At 42.2% G+C, this 24529-nt stretch overlaps 2 protein-coding genes across 9 annotated transcripts; both read right to left on the bottom strand.

Annotated features, from left to right (window-relative positions):
- Nucleotides 1–209: 209 nt before the first annotated feature.
- Nucleotides 210–7797, bottom strand: fhdc3 (FH2 domain containing 3). 2 transcript variants are annotated; one of them, XM_041952830.1, is made up of 12 exons: nt 7751–7797; nt 6175–6715; nt 5809–5870; nt 3531–3633; nt 3155–3240; nt 2650–2750; nt 2467–2537; nt 2267–2374; nt 2037–2107; nt 1771–1888; nt 1487–1651; nt 210–1401 (listed from the first exon to the last, which is right to left on the bottom strand). In XM_041952830.1, exons 2-12 carry the CDS (start codon nt 6652–6654, stop codon nt 349–351), a joined length of 2418 nt encoding a protein of 805 aa, XP_041808764.1. In that variant the 5' UTR covers nt 6655–6715; nt 7751–7797; the 3' UTR covers nt 210–348. The 2 variants fall into 2 exon arrangements, with proteins under 2 accessions (XP_041808764.1, XP_041808766.1); XM_041952832.1 differs by having other exon boundaries at nt 6175–6613; nt 7751–7792.
- A 904-nt stretch (nt 7798–8701) lies between these two features.
- Nucleotides 8702–24277, bottom strand: arfip2b (ADP-ribosylation factor interacting protein 2b). Of its 7 annotated transcripts, none has more exons than XM_041952263.1 (10): nt 23972–24277; nt 21230–21340; nt 17656–17712; nt 15542–15650; nt 14407–14463; nt 12808–12923; nt 12490–12711; nt 12153–12310; nt 11513–11687; nt 8702–11365 (listed from the first exon to the last, which is right to left on the bottom strand). In XM_041952263.1, the coding sequence occupies exons 2-10, from the start codon at nt 21326–21328 to the stop codon at nt 11210–11212; spliced, it is 1149 nt and encodes a 382-aa protein (XP_041808197.1). In that variant the 5' UTR covers nt 21329–21340; nt 23972–24277; the 3' UTR covers nt 8702–11209. The 7 variants fall into 7 exon arrangements, with proteins under 7 accessions (XP_041808197.1, XP_041808203.1, XP_041808198.1 ...); XM_041952269.1 differs by lacking the exon at nt 14407–14463 and adding an exon at nt 13293–13379; XM_041952264.1 differs by having other exon boundaries at nt 17680–17712.
- Nucleotides 24278–24529: the final 252 nt, after the last annotated feature.

Here is a 24529-nt window from a genome sequence, read left to right as displayed (position 1 = left end):
TGTCATGAAAAGGCTGGAAAAGCAGACGTTTGGACCTGAAGAGCATTAAATAACAAATGTTGGAGAGTGATCCATATACAAGGGAAATTAGAAAGGTATAATGTCACCCTTTATTACACACAAAAAGGTAAATAAGAAAGAAAGGTGTTACGATTTTTGAACGTGGTTTGGCTTCCACAAAGTCAAAACCTTCACAGTTCAAAGCAAGTCCTCGTTTGCCTTGGTTCCACTGAAGGGTAAAACCATAACAGTAAAAAAAGAAAAAAGAAAAAAGACAGACATTTCATCAATCTAAAACACACAAAAAAATGACAAAGCTTGGTCTCTGTCTCTAAATAAAATTTTTAATCAAGTATTCGATCCTTTGAAGTTTTGCTTTTCCACATTACCAGGCTTACTCCTGCCCCCAATGCGTCTGAAGAAGGATATGAACCCGGAGGAGCTCACTTGCCCCTCTACCTGATTCTCCACCTTTCTGCCCAGCGCTGAACAGACCTCTGCTCCTTTTTCTGTCCTTGATCCAGAGGAGTAGGAACCTTGAGATATGCTTCTCTGGAACATGTCTCCCAGCCGGAAGACTGGAGACTGCCTGGTTTCGTCCATGGAAGCCGACCTGAGGATTGGACCCTGCGACACGGCTCTCTGACTGGGGCACTCAGGAAGAGACACAGAACCCCCAGACGGCGATGTTAGACCATCACGGTTGGAGGAACTGGGTAGCTGCTTGCCTTCGTCACTCTCCCAGACTCCATCGTCAAGGTCATCTCCGTCGGATCTTAAGGATAGTCTGCATGGGTGTACTTGTCTGTTTCCCTGGAGGGGGGTTCTTTGGGGGCGAGTAAAAGGGCTCACGATAGTCCACGGTGAGCCCACATCCCCATTGTTGGCAAAGAAGAAGTCTCTGGTTCTAGGCCGGGGGGTGCTCGGGGTAGCTGGCGTGTCTTGCGCTCTCTCCGACCTCCGTGGAGTGCCTGAAACTCTGTCTCCATCAAGGCTGCTTCTGCCGTTTTGGTAGCAAAGCACCTTCCGAGTTATCTCACGCATCTTCTTGGCTTCCTCTTTGTTTTCCAGTTGCTCGCCGTCTTCCTGCAGCTTGGCTTGCTTCTTCTCCGGCCTCTCCTGTCCAGCACGCGGTGTTGCCTCAGTTACTTCTACTGGTGGACCAGTCGGAGAACTGCGCTCAGAGGGGGATCCTTTGATCGGGGGCAGCATGTTCTTCCTGCATCTGGCTAATCCCTCTGGAACTGTGGTGAGAAAGCTGTGTAAAACCGACTCCAAGCTGGAGGAGTCCCGGTCAGGTTCAGGTCCTGGGCAAGACACCGTGGAGCGGCGTTTGGATGCAATACGCATGCTCTCCTTCCGCTTGCGCCTCTGCTCTGCTGCTTCTCGCTCTTGGTTCTCCTACAGCCGTGTATAGAGATAATATATTCAAATAAGATGCAACTAAGTGTAAACTATTGACAGAGCAACAACGTTCGTTTCTTACCTGTACCGCTGTGTCAAACCGCTTGCAAAATGAATGAAAGATGGAGCAGCACTCCTCCAGTTTGAAGGTAGCTGGGTCTTCACAGAAGTACTCAGCGACAGCGTCACTCAGGGCATTGAGCTCCTGGAGAGAGGACTCCACATCAGCCAGCTTTGCCTCGGCCCTCTGAGAAACGACAAAATAAAAGGGTAGAAAGAAGAGGGATCTGAACCACACGACGTATTCAGAAGTTCATTTTGGCACTTTTGCACATGCGTGGTGAAACGACAAGCGGCAAACTTTACCATGAGAAATGTCTCCATTTGTTGTAAGAGGCCAGGCTGTCTGCTGCTGTACAATTTCACCTCCTTGATCTTCTTGACTTCTTTCTCAAAGTCTGCGATTACCTCGTCTTTGCAGATTCTGTTAGCGAGCAACATTTTTAGCATTGAGGCAACAGAAAACTGCGTCTTACCAGATGTGTCAACATTTGAAGCTACTGTTGGCGACCAAACCAAACCACTTCAAGTTAAATAACCAGCTAGGCTGTCAGTGTACTTATGAGACTCACCTTGATGCCATCCCAATGTTTTCAAGCTGGCTGGAAAAAGTCAGCAACTCCGCATCGATGTCCTCTGCTTGCTGTGGGTGGAAGGTAAAGGAGGGAGAGCGATGGTTAGTTATAATTAGTGGGCAAAGAGATGGAACAGTTTAGGGACATAGCATGATGGCGGAGGGGGGTCATGGTTTCACAAAGATCTTCGTCAGTGAGCATCTGTCCACCCCAGGAATCCCCCTCACTTTGGCAACGTAGTGCATGAGGTTCATGCCAGGCTTGTTGGCCTTGGTGTCTGCCAGCTTGAGCAGAGAGGTCATCCTGAAGCCAATGGCGTTGGCACTGTAGCCACCCTGAAAAACAAAATATTTGAATGGTATATCATATGGTAAATGCTGAGTAGGCGCATTAATGTAGGTAATAAAAACAAAAACAAAATACCAACAGCGTTCATGTAGTTCCCAGCTTTTAATACCAGCCGAATGACCGAGTGGAGGTCATCGCAGTCCAACAGCTCTAAGGGGAGAGAAGAAAAAGAGACAGCGACAAATAACCTTAATATAAAAGGTCAGATGAGAACTGACTGGGTGGTGTAAAAGAGATCGAAGCTGGAAATGTAAAATGTTACCATTAGCTCCTTTGGTCATGACAGCAACACAGTTCTTCACCTCCTCCATAAGAGGAAAGAATTCCTCCCTCAGCACCATCGTCTTCAGGCGCTCCTCGTAGCTGAAGGCAGGACGCAACAACAGACCTGTTAATTACCGCATCAGCTAAGCCTAGAGACATCTGGATAAGGCCAAATCTTCAGTGACTGACAGATCACCAAAAATAAAAGCACAGTTTCCTCAATGAATGCATGTTTTAATTTGTTATATAAGGTCAAAGTGATAGAATTCTAAAAAACAATATGACAAATGCAAGGTAATAGATGCAAATATCTTAAGATTTCAGCAACTAATGTTTTTAATTGTAAATGATGGTCACTGATTGGGAAAAGAAGTGTCAATATGTGTAAAATATTTGTGCATTTTGAAGTAGTTGGCTTGAGTTTGTATTAAAGAACATTTCTTTAACTAAGTGGAATTAAATCAATATTTCAGAAATATATAATAAAACAACTCCAGACTCACCCTGGCACTTTGACCAGCTGCACCATGAACTGGTCAGCCTCAGGTAGCACAGAGAGGTTCCCACTGAATGACAGCAGCTGCTTCACCTGTGACACGTGTTTATCATCACCCCTTCTTATGGATATTACAAGATAGACTGGAGAGAAAAGGGAACTGGAGTTCTCGAGTATCAGGTACTGACAGTGAAGTGGTATGATTGACCAAGTCAATGGACATAACACACTCCTCCAAAATGATTCATTTAAGATGTAATATCGAAATATAACTCAGGAGGAGACCTGGACTTACTAGCTCTTATTCAAAGTAATGTTCATCCATCTTATTTTATGCATACTGGACTAAAGCAGATAGATGAGAAGCGTGTAGCTGTCATTACCTCACTTTCCTCTGGCAGCAGTTTACAAAGCTCTCTCAGCTTGCCTGTTCCAAACCGGAGCCAGTTTCCTTGACAGATGTCCTGCACCATTTCTGTCACTGGCCTGCAGAGGGAGACAAAAGACAGCAGCCATTAAAAGAAATTAACGCTGCCTGAAATCCTGCAATAATCAGCAGGACTTATCAAACATGATTAGTCCTGCTGACTCATACAGCTGTTTACTTATTCATTTTAAAAACAGCATGAAAGACAAATTACAGCAGCCTCGAACTTGCTGGGGGCATGTTATCCATTCCAGTGAGTATAAGACTGAACTTTATCTTTAACAGAGCTTTAACAGAATGCAAAACACTGCAACTTGTGAACAAGCGGTGTTTACCAGATTCAGCTGACAAAGTGTTCCTGAGCCCATCTGTCTTTCCAGGATGCTCCCTCGATCACGATACTATCACCTGTTACCAATGAACCTGTTTACCTGTGGAATGTTCCAAACAGGTGTTTTTGGAGCGTTCCACAACTTTCCCAGTCGTTCGTTGCTCCTGTGCAACTTGCAACTTGTTTGAAACATGTTGCTGCCATCAAAATCAAAATAACTTCAGATTTGGAAAAATCAATGAAGTTGATGAGGTAAAACATTAAATATATTGTCTTTTGTGCATTTTGTTTTATTTATGTTGTTTTACACAGCGCCCCAACTTTTTTGGAATCAGGGTTGTATTTTATGTTGCTGTTGCTTGGCAGAGCTGTTGCAAACCACCAGCTTATTTGAGAAAGCTCTCAAGGTGTTGTCCCCTTTAGTGCACCTAAGATTAGAGAGAAAGCTGCTTAACAGCACGGCAGTCGCAAAGTGAAACCCTGAAGAACAACAAACACTGCCTAAACATGGATGTCAGGAAAAAAGCAATGTGAATTTAGTATCTTATTGAATCCAAAAAGCTGTTGGTTGTCGATTAGATGTTGGATGTTACTGCTGCAAAGGATGACGTATAGGAAGCTACAGATTTTAAATTTAATACGCAAATATATGCAGGAAGGTGCTCCAAAAACGAATGTGGTTATCTACTCCATGGAAGTGAGGGGGGGTGGTTGGTGTCAGTATGAATCTCTATATCATACTGTCGTGTTTACAAGAATGTGTCCCAAAGTCAGCTATGAACTGGCACACACAGATGCCCCCTCTGACAACGCCATCACCGCTCTCTCTACAGCGGGAGCAGGACAAACATGAACGCCTCCTGACATATTCAGTCAGAACGCCACACTTTACATGAAACCACACAGGTATTTTTACAGCATCCAGCAAAGGCCAAAATGCCTTCAAATAGCATCATCAGGTGCACCTTTGTCACTAGCACACAGAAGCTGACACAGTTTGAATTTGACTAACAGGTCAAAGCATGCATCATTACAGCACATAGCTGTTGACCCACATTGAGAGTGCATTTGGTATTCAAAGTGAGAGCAGAGTGAACCTTGGACTGAAAGTGACATCATCTTGATGAGGTTCAGACACAGAAACTCCACTACAGTAGGTTAACCGGTTTGTTAAACATGGAACTACAACACACGTATGCACACATGTTACAAGGCAATTTAATATAACTATACTTTTTAGTATTACAGTTCTGATGTCCAAAACACCCCCTCACTTTTGAAAATCATATTTTTGTATATCTAAATGCGGGAAATAGAACTTACTTTTTATGTTTTTTTTATATTTAAGAACCTCTGACTGCATTGTGTCCCCCACATCTCTAAAACCAGTCCAACACTCATGCAAAAGATGCAAACTGCAAATAACAATAAGCCTAAAATCACCTGTAATCTACTGTATCTTTAGGGCGAAGGTGTAGCAAGCCCAGGAATGTTCCTTTGTCCCACACAGCATTTAGTCTGGCACTTTTTTGAACTTGCACTTAATTTCCTTTTTAGGCTTTTTTAATGCAGCTTATGTTTTTATGTTATGTATTATGTGCTGTCATGTATGTTTTGGTTTTTGTTTTTTTTTTCTTTCACGCTCTTTGTGCAAAGCAAAATGATGTTTAAACAGGCCTTTCCATTTATTTGAATATGGCCCGCTGAGATAAAGAGCCTGCTGGTTGGCTAATGGTGGAAGTGAGTCAAGACCCGTATTTCTGACAAGGAAATGTCCTTTTGTTCTTCTCATTGTGTTTCCATCTGTAACTCTGATGTGTTCTTTCACCGAATCACACATCATTTTCTTTTTTAGACACTTATTGTCACTGATATCACCCTCTTTTACTTCAGCAATCCTTACCTCTTGAAATGCCTCAGGAAGATCCCAATATTCATGCTCTTCTTAGAGTCAAGGATTGTGACCTGAAGAGAAAAACAATGAATACCAATCAGAAAAAAAAGTTTCACCTCTGTCCACCCACATTCAGATTATCATTTACATAATCTCTGAGGAAGCAAACAAATACCCAAGCATGGTTTTACTTCAGCAAGTTCCTCATTGATTGCATGATTAGTGTGGAACTTTTAAAAGAGGTTCCTGTTTGTGTGTTTGTTACTTCCCTAACTTCTCCATAAAAACGTAGGATGGTCAGTTACAGGAAATCAACCTTTGTTATATCAAACAAAATTTCAAAACAAGGCCTGAGTGCAACCTCTAGCTATGTACCTGAGGCTCCTGTGGAAAGGGGTCCATGCCATCACAGTTCTTCAGACCCATGACCCTCGAATGGCGTAGCGAGGCCCGTTTGTCGACGTGACTGAACAGCTCCTCCATGCTCCGGATATCCAGCACGAGGTCCCTCTGAGGCCGCTTAGACGTCCAGACGTTCAGTTTGCCCAGGACACGCTGGCTGGGGATGGTGTCCCAGTTCAGCTTTTTCATGGATCGTCGCTGGTCATTACGGGAGCTGAAAGGCGGGGGAGGAAGAAGAGGTGGAGGTGGAGGAGGAGGAAGAGGGGGAGGAGGAGGTGGTGGTGGTGGTGGTGGTGGTGGTGGTGGTGCAGTAGTAACGCACATGACGGGAGGCACAGGAGAAGATGACTGGAGATCTGAGTCTTCCTGAGCATCCGTGGAACGAGGAGGAGAAGAGCTTTGAGAGGAACAGCTGGGAGGAGAAGCAGATTTTAAAATCAGCACTCCCTCCATCTGTAATCTCTCAAATCCAAAAGATGATTGGAGGAAGTATTCCGCTGTTTGCCACTAAGATCTGAGGAGATACAAAAAATTAAATCCATAAAAATGGTTATAAAAAAAGACCATCTGTTTCAAATGTCATAATTTTCTCATTGTTTCATAGCAACAGATGAATGTTTATCCATTTCACTGGCAAAGCCACGGAGGGAATTCAAATTCTACTTATCAACAACACAATCAAGGAACAAAAATTTCATAAAGATTGTGTTTCTACAACTACTACTTTGCTGACAGCCTGCCCAAAGCCTGTGACAGCTTTGATATTTAACCAAAGAACTGCCTTTATCAGTTTCTTCTATTGTCTTCAGTTGTTTTAAGTGACCTATGAAATTCCAAAACCAAAGTCAGACACTGCAGCTGGTCAACACTGTACAATCACTCCTTCACTCACACAAAGACATTTTCATTATTGTTCTACTTCCATTCCTTGAACTACACAAAATAAATATAAATAATAAACATAATGTTCCCCTTAATTCTGGTTCTTACAGTCACAACACGAAACATCATTAAGAAAATCTCCCTTTTTAATGCTTCCTTCTTCACTGCAAAGCTTAATGCTTCATACAACTTGAATTATATCTTATATTACTTTTTAAAGCCCTGTAGTGTACTCGGCAAAGCTGCCATCCATCAAGCAAATACTGACATGTGATCTTTACTTTAATTTTGTCATGCACAACATTTGCGGCAGAGATCTGCTGCTTATATTGGAGGTGGAAGCTGCGGAAAATAACGTGCGAACTAAGCGGAATAATTTAATATAGCCTATTTGGTGGGATATTCGCATGCCGAATACAAACGTTGACACAAGAGACTCCAAGAGTGTTGTTAAAATATGTCGGTGCACTTTTTAAAATAAGGCATCCTTAATTTGATATTTTTTAACCGAGATTCGCTGGAAACTCTTACATACAACTAAGGGCTCTCACATCCTTAAATGTCCCTAACTTAACCAATCACCCGGCCTGCACAATAAACAGAGAGGCGGCGTTTTAACACACTTTGAACTCTCACCGAAGCATCGCTGCAAATGACTTTTACTCACCGTGTTTTTCAACGTAGCTGTCAGATAAAATCCCACTCCGACGTGGCCTCGTGCTCCTGCAGACTGCTACAGTCTGTCTCACAAACAGCGGCCACAGGTGCGGGGCGCGCCTCCACCAATCAAATCAGCTGCCAGGTACGGAGACGCCCTTTTGGGAGGAGGCGAGGAAAAAGATGTGTGACCATTTGGTGATGAAGAGTTAAACCGCTTCCTGTATGAACAAAAAGTAAGTATAATTGATATATAAGTGTAATATTTAAAGCATGTTATTCATCCTCTGTCTGGTTGATAGCCCTTCAACACACACAAAAAGGCAGATAAAGCTGTGTAAAGTCTTATATATGATTATGCAAACACTACCATGTCATTTACATCCAAAGAAAAAGTTGTTATATTTTTATTTATGGAATTTTACAAAATAGCTGCACTCTGCATTAAAGAAACATGCATCAAAAATATGCAAATAAAATTGTAACTGGTGATTCGGAAATGTTGGGCTCCAGCTGTCTCAATAATTTAAAAAAGCATTTTATATAAGAGAAAGCTGATAAACGATTCTTAAATATGTGATGTGTATGAATGTAATCATGAGGATAAAGTCTTATTTGAATGAATCCAGATGTTCGTTCTCGGTCTACATGCAACAGAAAGCACACTGGGCTACACAGTGCAACACCAGCGAGATGAGAGAGCAAACAGAAACCACAGCCAGAGCATTTGAAAATGTGTACTTTTAATTTTATTCCCTCAGGTTGGGGTGGGACTTTTCAGGTCGTAGTGAGGAATGAAGGCAGAGAATCACATCAATCCATGACAAGACTTCATTTATCATCTTTAAATAGCATTATGTGCAATCGTTCATACAGTACAACGCGCCAACTCAGCCTAGAAAACACTGATTGTACACAAATAAAATATCTCATTTTATAAATCTTGGTTCTCTTTCATCAACAATGCAAAGACTGCTAGTAAGAGTGACTTTTAAATGCGTGTCACACTTTTTTTTTTTAATTTACTGGAGGTTTCACAACTACGGAACAACAACAAAAGAAAAAATCCTATTGCCATTCATCTTGGTGTTGGGGTTAGGAATTTCAGAGGGGCAGGGTTTGGAAAGAGGAGTCACATTTAGTTAATATTGCTGTGTGGTGGTCAAACAGACCAGGAGCTGGCCAGTGACACTGCAATTGTAGCCACAAGTGAGGCCAAGGTCTTAGTGACTGTCAGCCTGAATTAAGATACACCCGTTTGACACACTGACACATTATTCAGAAAACACAAGCCAAACAAATCATAGCATCCATGTTTGCTGTTTTTGTGTCTTTTCATCAAATCCACCTCCTTTCATCATTGTCTTCCGGAGTGCAGCATTAAAAGTTTTGGATTCTGCCTCAGCCAGTTTCAAAATTGAAATCATAAGCATGGCCAGTGCATGCGAGCTGGCATGTAGAAGGCCAAGAGCAGAGCATCGGCGCATCCACAGATATCTGCAGGTTGGCTCTGGATCCCTGCCTGCCATGCAAATACAGAGGAGACAAGAAGCTGGAGGACCATTATCTGACAGAGCTCTCCCTTCTGTTACTAGAGGCTCTCGGGAGTTAAATTCAGCATGGTGAAACATTCAGTACACTGGATTATCTTCAGGACTCACAAAGTAAAACACTTTCTATCAGTTTGTTTTTTGGAGTAAATCAATTCCAGATTTGGTTATCCTGATGCATGTTTTTAGGTTAGTGTGTCTCCTGCAATATGCTATAAATGTCACACTCGTCAAGTCGTAATTTGCAGATATCAGAGGTTTCATTGTACAGTATGTTGATTCCAACAGATTAACACACACAATGAACATAATAAATACAGTGACGAATAACAATTCAATGTTACACAGGTAGTAGTTACTTCCTTCTCTTAACTGGCAAGAATGGATGATTGTTTACTACTATCATACCAAGACGTCGTTTCAGATGGAAATAAAACAAATGATCAATCATCAGTGTTATCCCATTCCCCAATGACTAATTTACAAGATTTTATGCCAAAATATTAGGATTAGTAATATTAGAGCGCTACAGACATCTTCAGTGTGAAGAAAGGTAACCATAGACAAATATATCCTGTTTTAGGAGGGCTGACATACAGTATGACCCTTGATGTCGATGATATGTCCTTGTTAACTTTAAAAAGACAGAACTTAAGACAAAAACACATTTCAATGAATCAACGTGAAAACAAAATGTAATCAAACCCTTTCGAATACAGTTGGTTAAACAAATGACTGACTAAATCCATCCAAGTCGGTGGGACTGAACGGACCGATGTGAAAACCAATAAGCATCTCTTTGTATTCTCTTTGGGCAAATAAAACACAATGAGCAAAGACCAGAGCTAGTATAACTTTGGGAAGTGGCAGTGTGCCTTAAAACAATCGTTGCATATACGCGTTGAAGGATTTTCAGGGTACGACTGAAACTTGTAGCATTTCTGCTGATTACAGATGAAGCGCGGCGGTGGCTGCAGTCTAAGCCACCAGCACACGTTTGCCCAAACAGTACACTGCCCTTCACTCTGAAGCATAGAACATACAGCTGACTAGAAACGAAATAATTACAAAATAAAAGACGTGGCAGTCAAATCAAGCAAAAACTAAACACAACATTGTGTTTTTTAGAACCTACAAACAATCGCATATTTATTGCAAAAGTGAAACAGTACTTAATTTGAAATGTACATCGATTTGAAATGTCTGGACATTCCTTTCCAGTGTACCATACAAATCCCCTTCATGTGTGGTTTGAAATCCGTTTCTGAACTTATCTTTCTTCGCCCGAGGCCACGTGTTCATTTAGTACATTAGCTCATATATAAGGAGGCACACCAGGAGAGCGGTAAGGTCTGGAAGAGTTTTGATGTAGTGTTTGGTCACATTTGAGTGTGTTTTAATGGTTTTTTACCATTCTTCCTTTTCTCACCTGTCTGTGTTCATTAAGATGTGTGTGTGTGTGTGTGTGTGTGTGTGTGTGTGTGTGTGGGGTTGAATTCTAACTCTGGGAGCACAGTAATGGCCATGAACATGACGAGTACAAGCTCACACGGCAAAATAGTGTTGAGATAGAAGGGGGTCGAGTCGAACAGGAGAGAGGGAAGGGAGAGATGAACAGTTTCTCTGGGAACAAAGAACAAAGAGAAAGAGTGGACAAAAAGGAAGTTGGGAAGAGGCACTAAAAGCCCCCAGACTGTTCATGAAACTGGCCACTTGGTTTCCTGCTGCGTTTAGCCCATTCATCAATAATACCCTGCAATCCATCTGTCCAGTCCAGCCACATGCTCATCTCATCTCTTCATCCACCCAATTATCTGTATGTGTCGCCCTCCGTAGTGGTCCTCTGTAAGTAGGGGGTTTAAACAGGTAACAGGTGGAGGTGGTCGAGAAGGAGGCTGCAGGAGGTCCAGCAGACCCTCTCACTGCTCCTCTAACCAGGAGGGCTTGTCGGCCCCTGGGGGCCTCAACTTTATGTTGAACTGCTTCAGCGTCTGCTCCAGCTGCTGCTGGTTGCCAGCAAAGTACGCCGAGATGGCGTTATGGAAGAGGAGCAGCTGCTTATGCATCACCTTCACCTGAGAGAGAGAGAGACACAGGGGAGCTTAGAAACCACTTTGAGTCACCTGGATGCAGACTTTTATCACTCTGAACGCTGCTGCTGCTGCTGCTGCTGCTGCTGATGCTGCTGCTGCTGCTGATGCAGGCCCACCCAGCCCACTAACCTTATTCTCCTCCAGGAACTTGAGTTTGATGGTGACGTCTGAGCGGAGCCGTTCATACTTGTCCTTCTGGACTTGGTACTGTTGCTGAGCAGCATCTATGCGGGCCATGGCTACAGCGTCCCTCGGGCCCATACTCAGCTCCTCCAGGTCTGACCGGTAGGCATCAAACTCCAGCCTGGAGGAGAGAAAATACAGAGTTTTAAAGGCCCTGAAAACCTCCATCTTTACTATAAGCTATTGGATCCAACATGAGCACAACATTAGTTAGATTAGTGTATTTGTATTGGTTTCTTTCTGTGTCTGTGCACCAATCAGGATTCAGCAATCGAAAATGTGATGAAAGCTGGTGGGTTGCTTGGTCACTGTCAATCAACTCTGATCAAACCCCACCCACACAGTCCTGGTGCAGCAGATTATCGGAGGTTTATAAGTGTTATTCTTACAAAATCAATACAAAAAAATGTTGAAATTTGCAAACAAATTCAGGCACTTTAAGAAAAAGGTGGGTATGTTTCAAAGATCAAGAGTGAATGATGATTTTGTAACATCATAATTAAAAAAAAGCTGCTCACATAGGGGCACGGGCATCAAACAGTCATTTATAGATGAGAAGAATAATGAATGTCCTGCATGTCCTTACCGGGCATTTTCATACATCTTGATTGTCATCAGGGTGTCCTCCATGGTCTTGTTGACCAGTGTGTTGATGCTGGACACAAAGAAGTTAATGGCACCAAGTAGAGTCTCCCCATTCTTACACAGTAACTTCTGAGTCTCTGCATTGTAGCCAAACTCATCCTGTAAAGGCAACCACATCAGAACACGAATGGTATTAATGCTTTTTAGAGGTCGAGTACATAAAACTAACCAGTGCAACCATACCCGGCGTTATTACTCAGCCTTAAAGCTGCGGATCAATCTCTAAGAGTGAAGAGGAGGCCATGTAAAAGCTACAGGAACAGATTTAGAGGTCTCACCCGTAGCTCTGGAGATTTCTGACTGAGGTCAGCGAAGGTGTCGCCCAGCGCGTGCTGCGTCTGCACCATGTTGTAGAAGTGGTTGGTGAGCGCTCGGGCCAATCGCAGCACATTCTCATATTTCCTTTTAGTGTCTCGCAGCACCTCAATCTGGGCCTCCAGCTCCAGGTCCACGGTCCGCGAACCCCGACCGAAACGCTCTGAGATCATCTGTTTTGTACACTGAAACAATGAAGGAACACACACAGACACATCAGTAACGCAATGCAACTCCCTTCTGTCATTGTATCATGATGCATTACATAGAATCTCAGATACCTTATAAGTGTTGAGACCCCACTTCTTCATTGTTTCTAGTTTTTCCACAGCCACACCGCGGGTCGTTTCCTCTGCCGTCATCGACGAGCTGCTGCTGCTGTGGTGCATGTTGGATCCTGAGAGATAAGAGCCAAAAATAGAAACACGAGAACACTGTAAATAAACACGGGCAAACAAGCACTTTTTAGGCAGACAAGGAGATTAACCCCAGCAAAGATTAGACCGAACACTCAACCCTCAGCCATTGAAAGTGCATTTTAACTGTGCTGCATTCAAGAAAGATGGTTTCTTAAATCTGTCATGTCCATCACCATTAGCCCTTAAAGCAGTGTAAACATGCACAGGAGTGAGTAAAGAGCAGGAGATGCAAACTGGGAGAAAATACTGAGGAAGAACAACATGTCTGCAGGGATATTTCGGGTCACTGGTAAAATAGCATATCTGAGGAATCAATGTCAACTTCACTCTGTTTGCCTCCCCAGTACCTTGGTGCTCATTTGATTGGCTTGCTGTGTGGCAGAAGAAAGAACTGCTTGGGGAAACGTTACTTCGTCTGGCCTTCGTACGCAGGTCTGCGACAGCGGTCGGGTACGGATGAAGGAATGGTTCAGGGCGAGTATGGATCAGGGCAGGGAGGGGGATTTTTCAAATTTTGGGAAGTTTTTTTTTTTCGGGATTTAAAATGATAATTGGATATTTAGGGTTTAAACATGAAGTAAAGATTGAGGTCGAACAAGCGTGCCAAAAATGGAATGATAAACGTAGGAGGGAGATTGTGGGGAGGAGCAAGGAGATGCAGATAAAAGACAGAACAGAAAGATGACAAAAGGGAGAAGAGGAGGGTGAGGAGCATGTAGGAGGGAATGGTTGAAAAGGAGGTGGAGGACAAAGATAGACAAGATGAAAAGACAACATTTAGTGCATGACAGTGAACAATGCAGACAAATGAGCGATGATGAAGACGGGGGCAGTTTGAATTGCAGTAGTACTAAATAGTGCCACACTAAACAATCTGGATCAGCCTTTCATTAAATAGCAATAAATGGAAATGGTTACATGAGAGAAATGAGGACATCTAAAAATGAAAACTTAAGTTTCCCAATAATATCTTTCTTTGTCATGAATATTCAAGGTCAGAGTTATAGACCCCTTAAAACGCTTAAAATAACAGACCAGAAAGGACGAACAATATGTAAAAGAAAGGCTGTGACAGAAAAAAAGCCCCGGTGAGTCCAAGAAGAGCAGCAGAGCACCTCTCTCCACTGATGAAGAGAAAATCTGATAAAGATAGAGGGACAGAGAAGCTGGTTCCCAGCTCTCTAAAACAGACATACTCAAAGCAAAAAGCATCTTTCCAAAATGAGATTTGATCTTGTGAGAAAAATCCATTAAAACACAAGAAAATCTAAATTGCATTATGTGCATTGCTGCTAACAGAACAAAGGTTCTTGCTTACCAATTCTGTAAAAACAACAATATGAGGATATTTGTTGTTTTTACGTAATTGGTAAGCAAGAAACACCCCACCCCCCAAAAAAAAGAATCACATTTTGGAAATAAGCTCTCCATCATCAATAATAATCAGGTCTGAGGAGCCACCTAATCCTGTAACTGGGATCCTTTTGTTAAACTCTGCATTGTAGCGCACAGCGGGGCCTGAGAGAGAGAGAGCGGGACAAAGATGCAGAAATATTAGTATCAAACGAGTGTTGTTATTTCTCTTTGACACTGTATATACAGCCATGCTGAAGTCAGCGCTTTCAACTAAAGACGGAAGTCAATTCCTAAGTGGACCTTTTGTATCATATGACATATGGAGAAACCACAAATGTGCTGGATCTATTCATCAGTCGGTACCAAGTTTGACCGCAAAATGTTGGTTGCTTATGAGTGAGAAGAGACATTAAAATAATTAAAGGGAAGTGTGGGTGTTTGACTTGGGGCAACTATTAATTCTTGACATGATCTGGCTTCAAACCGCTGATGTTTAAAAACGCTGACATGTTTGATAATGAACTTGCCTTTCAGCCGTCTTAGTGTTACAGCAGATCGGATAACTTGAGATGGTCATGAGTTGGGGCACTTTATGGAGGTATTACCCAGCGACCGTTAAAACAATGCAGGGACCGCGTTGATGGCTCGTTAGACATCAAAACACGCCGTAGAATTTTCGATTACTATTAGACAGATTTTTCAACTCTGAATAATCATCATCAAATCATTTTATCTTTGGTTGGGATGATTGCTAAGCAAACAGTAAAAATTAGCATGTCAATTCCATCAAGTTTACTGATTACTGTAGTACGTGTAGCTATGAAAAATGTCTTTTTACAAACAGGCAGTTTGGGACCACATCCAATACATACATTACTATTAGACTTAACACGTTGGTGCTCACAAATGGCTTTTAAAATCAATTCAATTCAATTCACTGTGCTTTCCCCCATATCTGGATCTGTAGTCTGTACATAGACCACTGAGGCATATTTTCAGATCTGTTGCAGGCCTAAAATAGCTCAATCAGTGTAAACTGACCACCAATCAGAGTAAATTAAGTGGAGCATGATCTCATGGGAAGAAGGATTGGAGGCCCCAGCAATCAAACACTTTTCCTCTGAATGAACTCACTGAATAGCTCCTGGGTCAGCGGCGCACAGTGAGTGCAGAGGAAAGGAGCGACGGTAAAGCTGAGAGGAAACTGGAAATGAGTGAGCGAGGCAGAGTAGGACTCTACCTTTGATTGAGCTGGTGGGGATGATACCCTCTGCTGTTCCTCCATAACCCCCAGATACGATGCTAGTCTCGTTGAGATTGGGACCTGATACCATCACCTGCTGTAGGTCCTGAAAAGTGGAGAAATTGAGAGAAAAAGAAGGGAGGAACAAGAACAAAGGGAAGGATAGAGGGTTTTGGGTAGGGATACATACAGTAGACAGGAGATTATGACTTGAGTGTTAAATTCACACACAATGTAGGTTAAAGGCTTATTCACTAGAGGGGGACAAACACTGCTATGTTAGAAAGGTTAGTCAGTACACACAAGGCAGTCCAACTTGAACCACTAATCTGGAATCCATCAGGGACAACCATAAAGTTTGTGAAAGACAGAAAACACGCCACTAAAGTGCCTAGTCAATAATCAACCTAACTAATGGCTTGAACTGAATCTCCAGCCCTGATCGGAGCGAGCGAGTGGACTACAATACCACAGCTGTGACAGGCCTTAAGTCTCACCCCAAGCAGTGACTGCGGTGATCGACGCCACAGGAAATGCTCAAGCAAACCATGTTCTCCTTCCAAAACAATCACAGGCTTCAGTGGAGCTCTGGATCATGTGTTACAAGCAACACGATCCACCTTGTGTGTGTTTTCCTTAATTTAGCTCACTGTTTTCGTTTGTTTGCCCTCCAGCTCATGTATCAGCTCGTGGCAAAAAAAAAAAAAAAAAAAAACATTTATGAGGGATTTATGGGAAATCTGGCCTGAACAGGTTTCTCACTTGATTGGCCTTGGTTGCTATGACAAACAGGTTTGAATTTAACCTCATTTAAAGAGCAAGCCTCTCATTTAATTTGCTACAAACTCAGCATGGTGACTGAACTATGAGCAAAGACCAATGCCATCAATCGTAACATGTAAACGGGAGCGTAATATATAGCACACTTCCTGAAACTTTGAGCTCTTAGACTGGAGCTACAACTACGGATTAGTTTCAGTATCGATTAGTCTGCAGGTTATTTTCATAATTAATTGATCAATCGTTTTGTCTATAAAACTCCACCCCCCTCCAAAAAAAGCATTAAAAATGCTCATCACAATGTCCTAGAGTGACATCTTCTAATTGCTTCTTTTGTCCAATCATAATCATAAATGACAAAGAAGAAGCAGAAAATCCTGACATTGAAGTAGCTGGAACCATCAAATGTTTGACATTTTTGACTGAAATAATAAATCAATTACCAAAGCAGTTGGCAATTAAAATTCTTTCAACTGACTAATTGATTGATCGACTAATCATTACGACTCTCGTTTAGGCCGGGATCAGACAACATAAACCTGGCACAATTTTTCGTCACGGCTGACGAATTACCAGCATCACAAAGCGTAAGGCAGCGCTCCCGTACGATTGTGATAAGAGAACTCTAAAATCTAAGAAGGGAGGTGGCCGTTTCCTTCCTGTAAGCAAACATAAAGAGGATGTTTGATGCCTGCTGTGATCCACTCAGTGAGGGGACAAAAAAAAATCTGCATGATGCAAACTGTATCTATTGCAAATGTATCTGGACTCTGCTGCAGGGCTCTGTTTGTAGCCATGGTCAGCTCTCTCGACTGCCAAAACACATCAAAACAGAACACGGAGCCAATTCACATCAATATTACAGCAGTAGTATGGCGTGATGATTATTAGCGTGACACTATGTTTGTTTTGTCAACCAACACCTGCCTAAATTAAGGACTCACACTCACACAACACCCAAGTGCACACACAGAGTCGAGGCTACATTAGTTCCACACACGCTGGATGATTAGGAGTCTAATAATCAAATGGAAACATCGTAATGTGAGATGTGTTAGCTGTTTTGTTAACACTACACAATTTGAGGGTTATCGCTAAAAACGTGATTGAGAGATTCCTTCTATCTAGAGTTAGTAGGAGCCAAATTAACAAGCAGCACAACTCGAGCTGCACAGTGGTTTGCCATAAAAATGAAATATCTGACAGTTTGTGCGATAAACCGACGTAGTGATGCGAGACAATTTAATGCAGCACAAAGACAAACCACTGGGCAGTAATACACACCAACATAAAGACACACACACACACAAATGCACAAATGGCCTGCTCACCCTGTTGCCTCTGGAGCTCCCTACCTTCTCATCTAAGCTCCATTGCAGTTTTGCAGCCTGCACAGAGATGGAGGAGGGGGGAATCGACAAACACAAGACCGACAACAACAAAGAAAAAAGAAACAAATAGAAAAGAAAAGGAGACAAAAAGAAACATCCATGACTGAAATCATGAAACAAGAGAGAACGATGCAAAAGAAATCCCAGAAAATCACTGTAATGTCCACAGACAGCAGGGATGTAGGATGGAGAGCAGTGATGACTGATATCACAGCGGGTCAGGATTCATCATTTAGCTGGTTTATGTTAAAGTTTCAAGTGGATCATCCACTTTCCAGTCCACTGGATAAAAACATGTTTTTTGCTTTGTGTGCTGAGGCTCATCATTTTCCATTTTATAGCGTGTTACCACGTCTTTGCCATGATATTATTCCATCACTGTCTGGACAAAATAAATACAGACTCTATTACACCACCGCAAACATACATTACAAGTGAAATAAACCAGAAGGAAGGAAGTGTGGACAAACACAAACATCCACACAAACACCAAATCTGAGGGCCCAAAACACAACTCTCTATTCTTTAGCTATTCATTGTGGGTCATGGCAGAACTAACATGTGACCTTTCAGCCAAATGGCCTTCATCGTAGCAACGGTGCCACTTTCTGCAGCCTACAATCACACTTTAACATTAAACCCCTTGTAAAGATGGATATTCAACCACACAGACGCTGAAGCGACAAAAAAAAATGAAGGACAAAGCCTGTTTAACTACATTTTCTCCTTCATTCACTGTACGTGTAAGCTAGCTCTGCTTTTAGAGATCTGCCTCATGTTGTGGCATCTGCTCAATGTGGGAGAAAACTGACGCCGACACTGATGCCTCCCTAGACACTTTGTTGACACAGTGCCTGTTCCCTGAGATGAAGGAAACTACAGCACCTTTAAATCATCATAAAACAGAATGCTGTGACATGATAAATATAGGCTGGATAGCAGAGGCTCGGCTTTAAAAATGCCCCAAACCATTCTGTTCGGAACAACTGAGCAGCTTTGCAAATCTAACAGCACAAGTAATCACCTCTGAGAACTTGTGTGTGACAGCATAGACATCTTCAAATGCCGCTGGTTGTGTGAGTAGACCGCAGTGAGCTACTGTGATGCAGCTGATGCTTCTGCCGGGATGCTGCTGGCAGCCAGTCCCAGCTGTCACTGTCAAGCTGCCAGTCACATCCCTGCTCTGACACGATCATGATGCTACAGCAGCTGAAATCAGACTCCTGCTTTCTTTAACCTGCCAGTCTTCATCTCTATCTGCGCGAGCAATCCAGAGCGCTGCAGCTTTAACCAACAGCGCTGCACAGTAGATATCAATCTGATTTCAGAGGGCTTTCACCCAAGGACAAAGCACAGCCAGTTTCAGATTAATTGCAGAGTTGCCATGACAACTGCTTGATATCCAGGACTAAACAGTGCAGCTAAACACTTCTTATACACAAACACATTAAAGTGAGGGAGCCGCACTTGCTTCACTAAGCGAGATTGGTGAGAAGCTAGGGCTTTCTTTTACTACGTGTGTGGAGCCACACACAGTTTGGTGAGCAAATAACAAAACTAACTGCCAAGGCTTACTCCAGGATCTTCAGTCTGTTTGTCCAACAAGGTGTGCCTTGAGATGCAGGAAAATGAGCAACCTGTTCCACAGAGCTTACTGCAACTCCACTGTTATTTCAGTCTGACTCTGACTGAGACACTCCCACAAATGGTGGAAACAAAGTGTTGGTGCTCAGCTGCTCTGCAGCACAGTGTCTTCTGCCTTCAAATGAGGCCCACAAGTGCTTCTGTAAATGAACGGTCCCCGCCTGGAGAGCAACAACTACATCTCAGAGTTTCGTATTTCAGTTAAGCACATAGCACTAAGGTTAACCAAATACACTAGAGATTTGCCCTGCAAACCTGCACACGAGGCCAAACGAGCTGTTAACGGGAACAACTGGTTCCCAAGGAGACAGCTGGTCTCCAAAACCTGATTTCCCATTAGGGTCTCTTTCCATTGTTGTAGCTAAACAGACCCAAGGACGTCTGGTAGCGTATGACAGGTTATACGTAATGCAATAACAGTTATGTCAAGGCAGAGAACAATCCTTAAGTTCACAATAAGAGACAATACATTCTGCTCTGAGCATTTCATTACAGATACAATCAAGTAAAGGAATAACAGTGTCTGGCAACATTCAGGACTGACATCTGTATTCAACCCTGAATCCATGAAAGTTGCGACACTGTGTAAAACAACAAATAACAATAAAAACAGAATGAATGCATTTGCAAACAAACTGTGTTTGCAGACAACCGTTTTACAAAGTGTTCCTGAGCCCTTGAAGTGACATCCTTTATACAGTCATGTGTTCACAGAGTGGTGAACCTCGCTCCATCCTTGCTTGTGAATGACTGAGCCTTTCCAGGATGTTCCTTTCATACCCAATCGTGATACTATCACCTGTTACCAATCAACCTGTTTACCTGTGGAATGATCCAAACAGGTGTTTTTGGAGCGTTCCACAACTTTCCCAGTCTTTAGTTGCTGCTGCCTCAACGTGTTTTAAAACGTGTTGCTGGCATCAAATTGAGAATAAGCGGATATTTACAAAAATCAATGAAGCTGATGGTAAAACGTTAAATTTATTGTCTTTGAGCTCTTTTCAATTGAATATATTTCAAAAAGGATTTGGAAGTTATCACATTCTGTTTTATTTATTTTTACACAGCGTTGCAATGCTTTTATAATCAGGGTTGTAAGAAGCCTAATTCCTAAACTGTGTTGTACATATGCACTCATCTGTCTAGTAACGCCACGTACAGTAATGACATCAACTGGCTTAAGTATGTCGGTTAGATTTCCTTCATGTGCTCTCGTGTGAATGATACAATCTGCATGGATACTACTGCATCACTGAATACTTCAAGCTCAGGCCATTGTTGTAGTTTCCTTAAGGGAAAATCTAAAGCAAGAAAACCCATGTGGGTACCTAATGAAAACTGAAAATAACTGATTTCATAGTGAAGAAAAACCTGACAAAAAATGCAAGTGCACACTTAAACAGTAAACCAATAAAAACAGGTGTTTAAAGTTAATATATAGCTAATAGCTATACAAAAATAACTACAACTTTAAACTAATACTATGACTTTCTTTCCAGACTACTGTAAGACACTTTTATGCAACAATCTCTAAGATATGAAACAGCTGTAAAGGGCCAACAATGGCCAAGCAGTATCAGAGTGTTTCTTTACATAGTAAGAAAAAAACAATAAGCTAAATTACGCTAAGTCCATGAATAAGATAAAAAAACATCTCTGATTCGCGGTACTCTCTTCTCCTCACTGCAGTTTGGTCTTGAGTATGAAAATTATCTTCTGTCAGCTTGGGATCACAAGTGGGTTAGCGCTAACAGTTTGCACATTTGTTTTCATGTGTAATAGCTTTGAATGGGTAAATAAGAACAGCACAGGGTGGTCTCAAAATGCTCCACACAGCGGACTGTCAACTGATACAGTAGCAGTGACCCACCTGTTCAAGGCTGTCGTCCTCTGGTAGCGTCCCCGTGTCACCATTGCTGTTGATCGGAATCTCCATTGTGGCAGCTTTACTCATGATGCTGTCTGTCATAATGCACTATATCTGTGAACACAAAGGAGAGAGAGAAAGTGTGGCTACCAGAGACTACTGCATGCAAATAAAGTGAACAAGGCAGAGATGGAAAAACAGCGAGGCCTAAATGCTGCTTTGAAGAGGAGAGACCAAAGAGCGTAGTCAAAACAGCCAAATCATTAAGCAGATGGGAATATAATTGCCACAAACAAGCAAGAGGGTGGTTTTCAAAGAGCAAGGCTACCACTCGGCATAAAAACAACACACCTATGAAAGGCCCATGCGCAGGAGCCACCGCTATAATGAGCTGGCTCGCTGAAGTGGCCACTTTACTCTACAGCTCAGTTACAGGGCCATATTTTAGCAGTGCCCACTCCCGAAAAACCCTGGCTCGAGAGAGACATCAAAATGTTTACATCGACATTGTCTCCACCTTCCAGTAGGTCAACCTGATTTGGCCTGCTACAAGCTGTAATATAGGTCCTATTTTTGACTTGGACAGGAATAATGAATTCACAGCTTAATGAATTCACTCCCACAAACACTAACAACTGGTCTGTGTGTATTATATGTGTGTGTGTGTGTGTGTTAGAGAGAGAGACAACATTTAGGTCAATTTGAAGACCAAAGACGTGGCTTATCATGGTTTTCACATTGCAGAGGAGGGTGTCGGTTAAACAGGTAAACATCACACCTTGATAAAGCCCAGCATGTATTACAGCGCTGCAAACGACATACAAAAGTCAATAATACAGTAGGTGATTCATTATGCACTTGTGGGTGTTTTGTGGCTTTTTGTTCTTAAGGCCAAAATAAAAAGGCCTGGAAATTGCAGTTGTGAGTAATGTATGTTGATTTTATTCAGATGGAGGAGAACTATCAAAGGAAGGCTAAAATGAAATATGCTTGCACACTTCTGAGTCACTGCTAAAAAGATGGATCAAAGAACAACTGGCAACTGTTTTTAAAATGTTCAGAATATTAATATCTCTCATTAATTTATCAACAAATGCCTCACAATGTAATTCTGAGTATTCTGTTTTTAATTGATGGTTAAATGCCGATTTTATGTTATCAATACATATGGCTACTAAACTTATTTCAGTGTAATCTCACATGCCATGTGAATAAGTCCTGCAACAATTACTCAATTGGTCGAGCAAGAGTAATCTTCATCTATTTTGATAATCGATTAATCATTTCAGTCACCTTGCAAGCAATAAAGTCAAATATTTGCTGGTTCTAGCTTCTTAAATCTAAGATTTGCTGCCTTTCTTTGTCATTTAAGAATACATAAATGAAGAGTCTTTGGGTTTTGGACTGATAGTTTGACAGAATGCTGTAACACAGCTGAAAAGCAGAAAACCTGGCAACTCACATGCAGCATATAACTAATAAGTGTGTAGTAAGTGTGCATTATGTAATGAAATTAAGGCAAATATTGAATTACTTAAAAAAAAAAAAGATTGGTGTCCTTGTGAGATTTGCTACCATGTGGCTGAACGAAACAAACATAACAATATGGCAGATTTATGGCAGCTGGATCACTTGCTGGCACCCATAGTAAAGACGTTGTTTTAAGGGAGAGAGGAGAGCCGCTTGTTTACATTTGCTCTGACCTCGCTTAAGTGGGCTTTTCCATTAAAAAAAAAAAAGCACAGGTGGCCCAGTCCATTTCCTGAAGAATGACACGTGTTGACTTTAGACACTGGAAGTGTTTCTCTTGCCCAACAACACTCAGCGCAGAAACACTCCTCTAAGAAAGCTTCCTGCACCTGTGTCAGAGCTCAGACATCTCCTTATTCACTGATCATGTTGTGTTATGTGCTGGAAAGTCTGCATATTCAACTGAGACTCTGCTCTTACAGCACAAGATACTCAGCTACTTTGCATCAGAGACTAAAAGCTTCATAGTCTGAGTAACCAAGTCAGCTGCTTTGCATAACACCTACATCTGACACAGGCCCTGCTGAGCTGCAGGATTTAGTCTTCAATAAGTTCCCTAACTCACTGTCATTTGCCTCTCAGTCAAGTCATTTAGTCCAGGCTGAGTCAAATCAGGCTGAGACTACATATTATTTATTGTCAGTCTCTAATTAGCAAGCTCCCAAAATAGCTTGAAATATACAATTAAAGATCTACAACACAGACTATGTACTTTATTGTCCATCATCACTTCTGATGGAAGATAACATGACTGATAGTTGAGTTTTCTAGTGAGAAACTGAAACGTTTGATTTGAAATGAATCGCACTATTAAAAAAAAAAAAAAAAAAAAAAAAAAAAAAAAAACAACCCTGGGAGCCAGAACAGGTGCACGAGCACAGGTGTTCAGTCTCCATCAGGTAAGGCTAGCTGCAGGCCCCCGGTGGGCTCAATCTGCCCAGCATCGTGGCGGTTTACTATGGGGGTATGGCCGGAAAACATAACGAATTATCATCGCAATGTGCTGAAAATGAGCACTTTAGTGAAGCCTTTTTTCAGGCTGGAACTGAATTTGCATTCTCGAAAAAGGCCTGCTTCTAGTTCACACATGCAGCTGGTTAAACATGGCAAACAACCCAGAGAGTCCACCGGGCAAAGCCGGCGGGTTAACGACGGCAGCGATGTAACGTCCCCCAAAACAGACAAAATGAAGTGTTTTTAAACGCTTTGACTTACGGTGCGCTTGGTCCCGTCGTACAAACAGAGCTGTTCTGGAAGCTAGCGAGCAAGCTAATAACAGGCTAACGGCAGTGCATCCCAGTTCATGCGCGGCTAAGAGGAGACTGGTGTGTCTTTGGTCAGTCCACGGGAAAAGGCGTCCGTGGGAAACAACGCGGCGCTGTGTTTAACAATATTTAAATGGCAAAGTAACGTAAAGGCTTGTTTTAACTGTGTTTGTCCTCTGACTCTTCGTAAATAATCCTCTACCTTGTCTTTAATGAAGCCAGGAGGATCGCTTTACGGAACTGACGACACGGTGGAATTCATTTTGCAGACGCGCTCCGATACAAAGAACGTCTATTGACGGGAAGATGGATCACTCCTTATGAAGATGGATCACTCATTATGAAGATGGATCACTCATTGTGAAGATGGATCACTCCTTATGAACGCAAAACTTGAAAAAACCATGATGCTACCTGCTGCTAGCCGTCACTGTTGCCGAGCAGCGTGTAACATCAAGTTATTAATATTTATGTATAAATGTATTTAAATTATATATGTTTAATAATA

Source organism: Chelmon rostratus, chromosome 14 (assembly GCF_017976325.1).
Source record: "Chelmon rostratus isolate fCheRos1 chromosome 14, fCheRos1.pri, whole genome shotgun sequence".
Lineage (NCBI taxonomy): Eukaryota > Metazoa > Chordata > Actinopteri > Chaetodontiformes > Chaetodontidae > Chelmon > Chelmon rostratus.
The sequence above is the reverse complement of the archived record's forward strand: the minus strand, read 5'-3'. Positions and strand labels throughout refer to the sequence as shown.

Bases quoted from the DNA above. Each gene is read 5' to 3' on its own strand.
- fhdc3 (XM_041952830.1), bottom strand. From the start codon at position 6,654: ATGGAGGGAGTGCTGATTTTAAAATCTGCTTCTCCTCCCAGCTGTTCC. The intron at 5,871-6,174 runs GTACATAGCTAG...TTTTCTCTTCAG, and splicing joins CCTTTCCACAGGAGCCTCAG to GTCACAATCCTTGACTCTAA. The intron at 3,241-3,530 runs GTAATGACAGCT...CACGTGTCACAG, and splicing joins TGCTGCCAGAGGAAAGTGAG to GTGAAGCAGCTGCTGTCATT.
- arfip2b (XM_041952269.1), bottom strand. From the start codon at position 21,328: ATGACAGACAGCATCATGAGTAAAGCTGCCACAATGGAGATTCCGATC. The intron at 13,380-15,541 runs GTAGAGTCCTAC...CCGCTGTCGCAG, and splicing joins CCCCACCAGCTCAATCAAAG to ACCTGCGTACGAAGGCCAGA. The intron at 11,688-12,152 runs GTAAGGACATGC...TCTCTCCTCCAG, and splicing joins AAGATGTATGAAAATGCCCG to GCTGGAGTTTGATGCCTACC.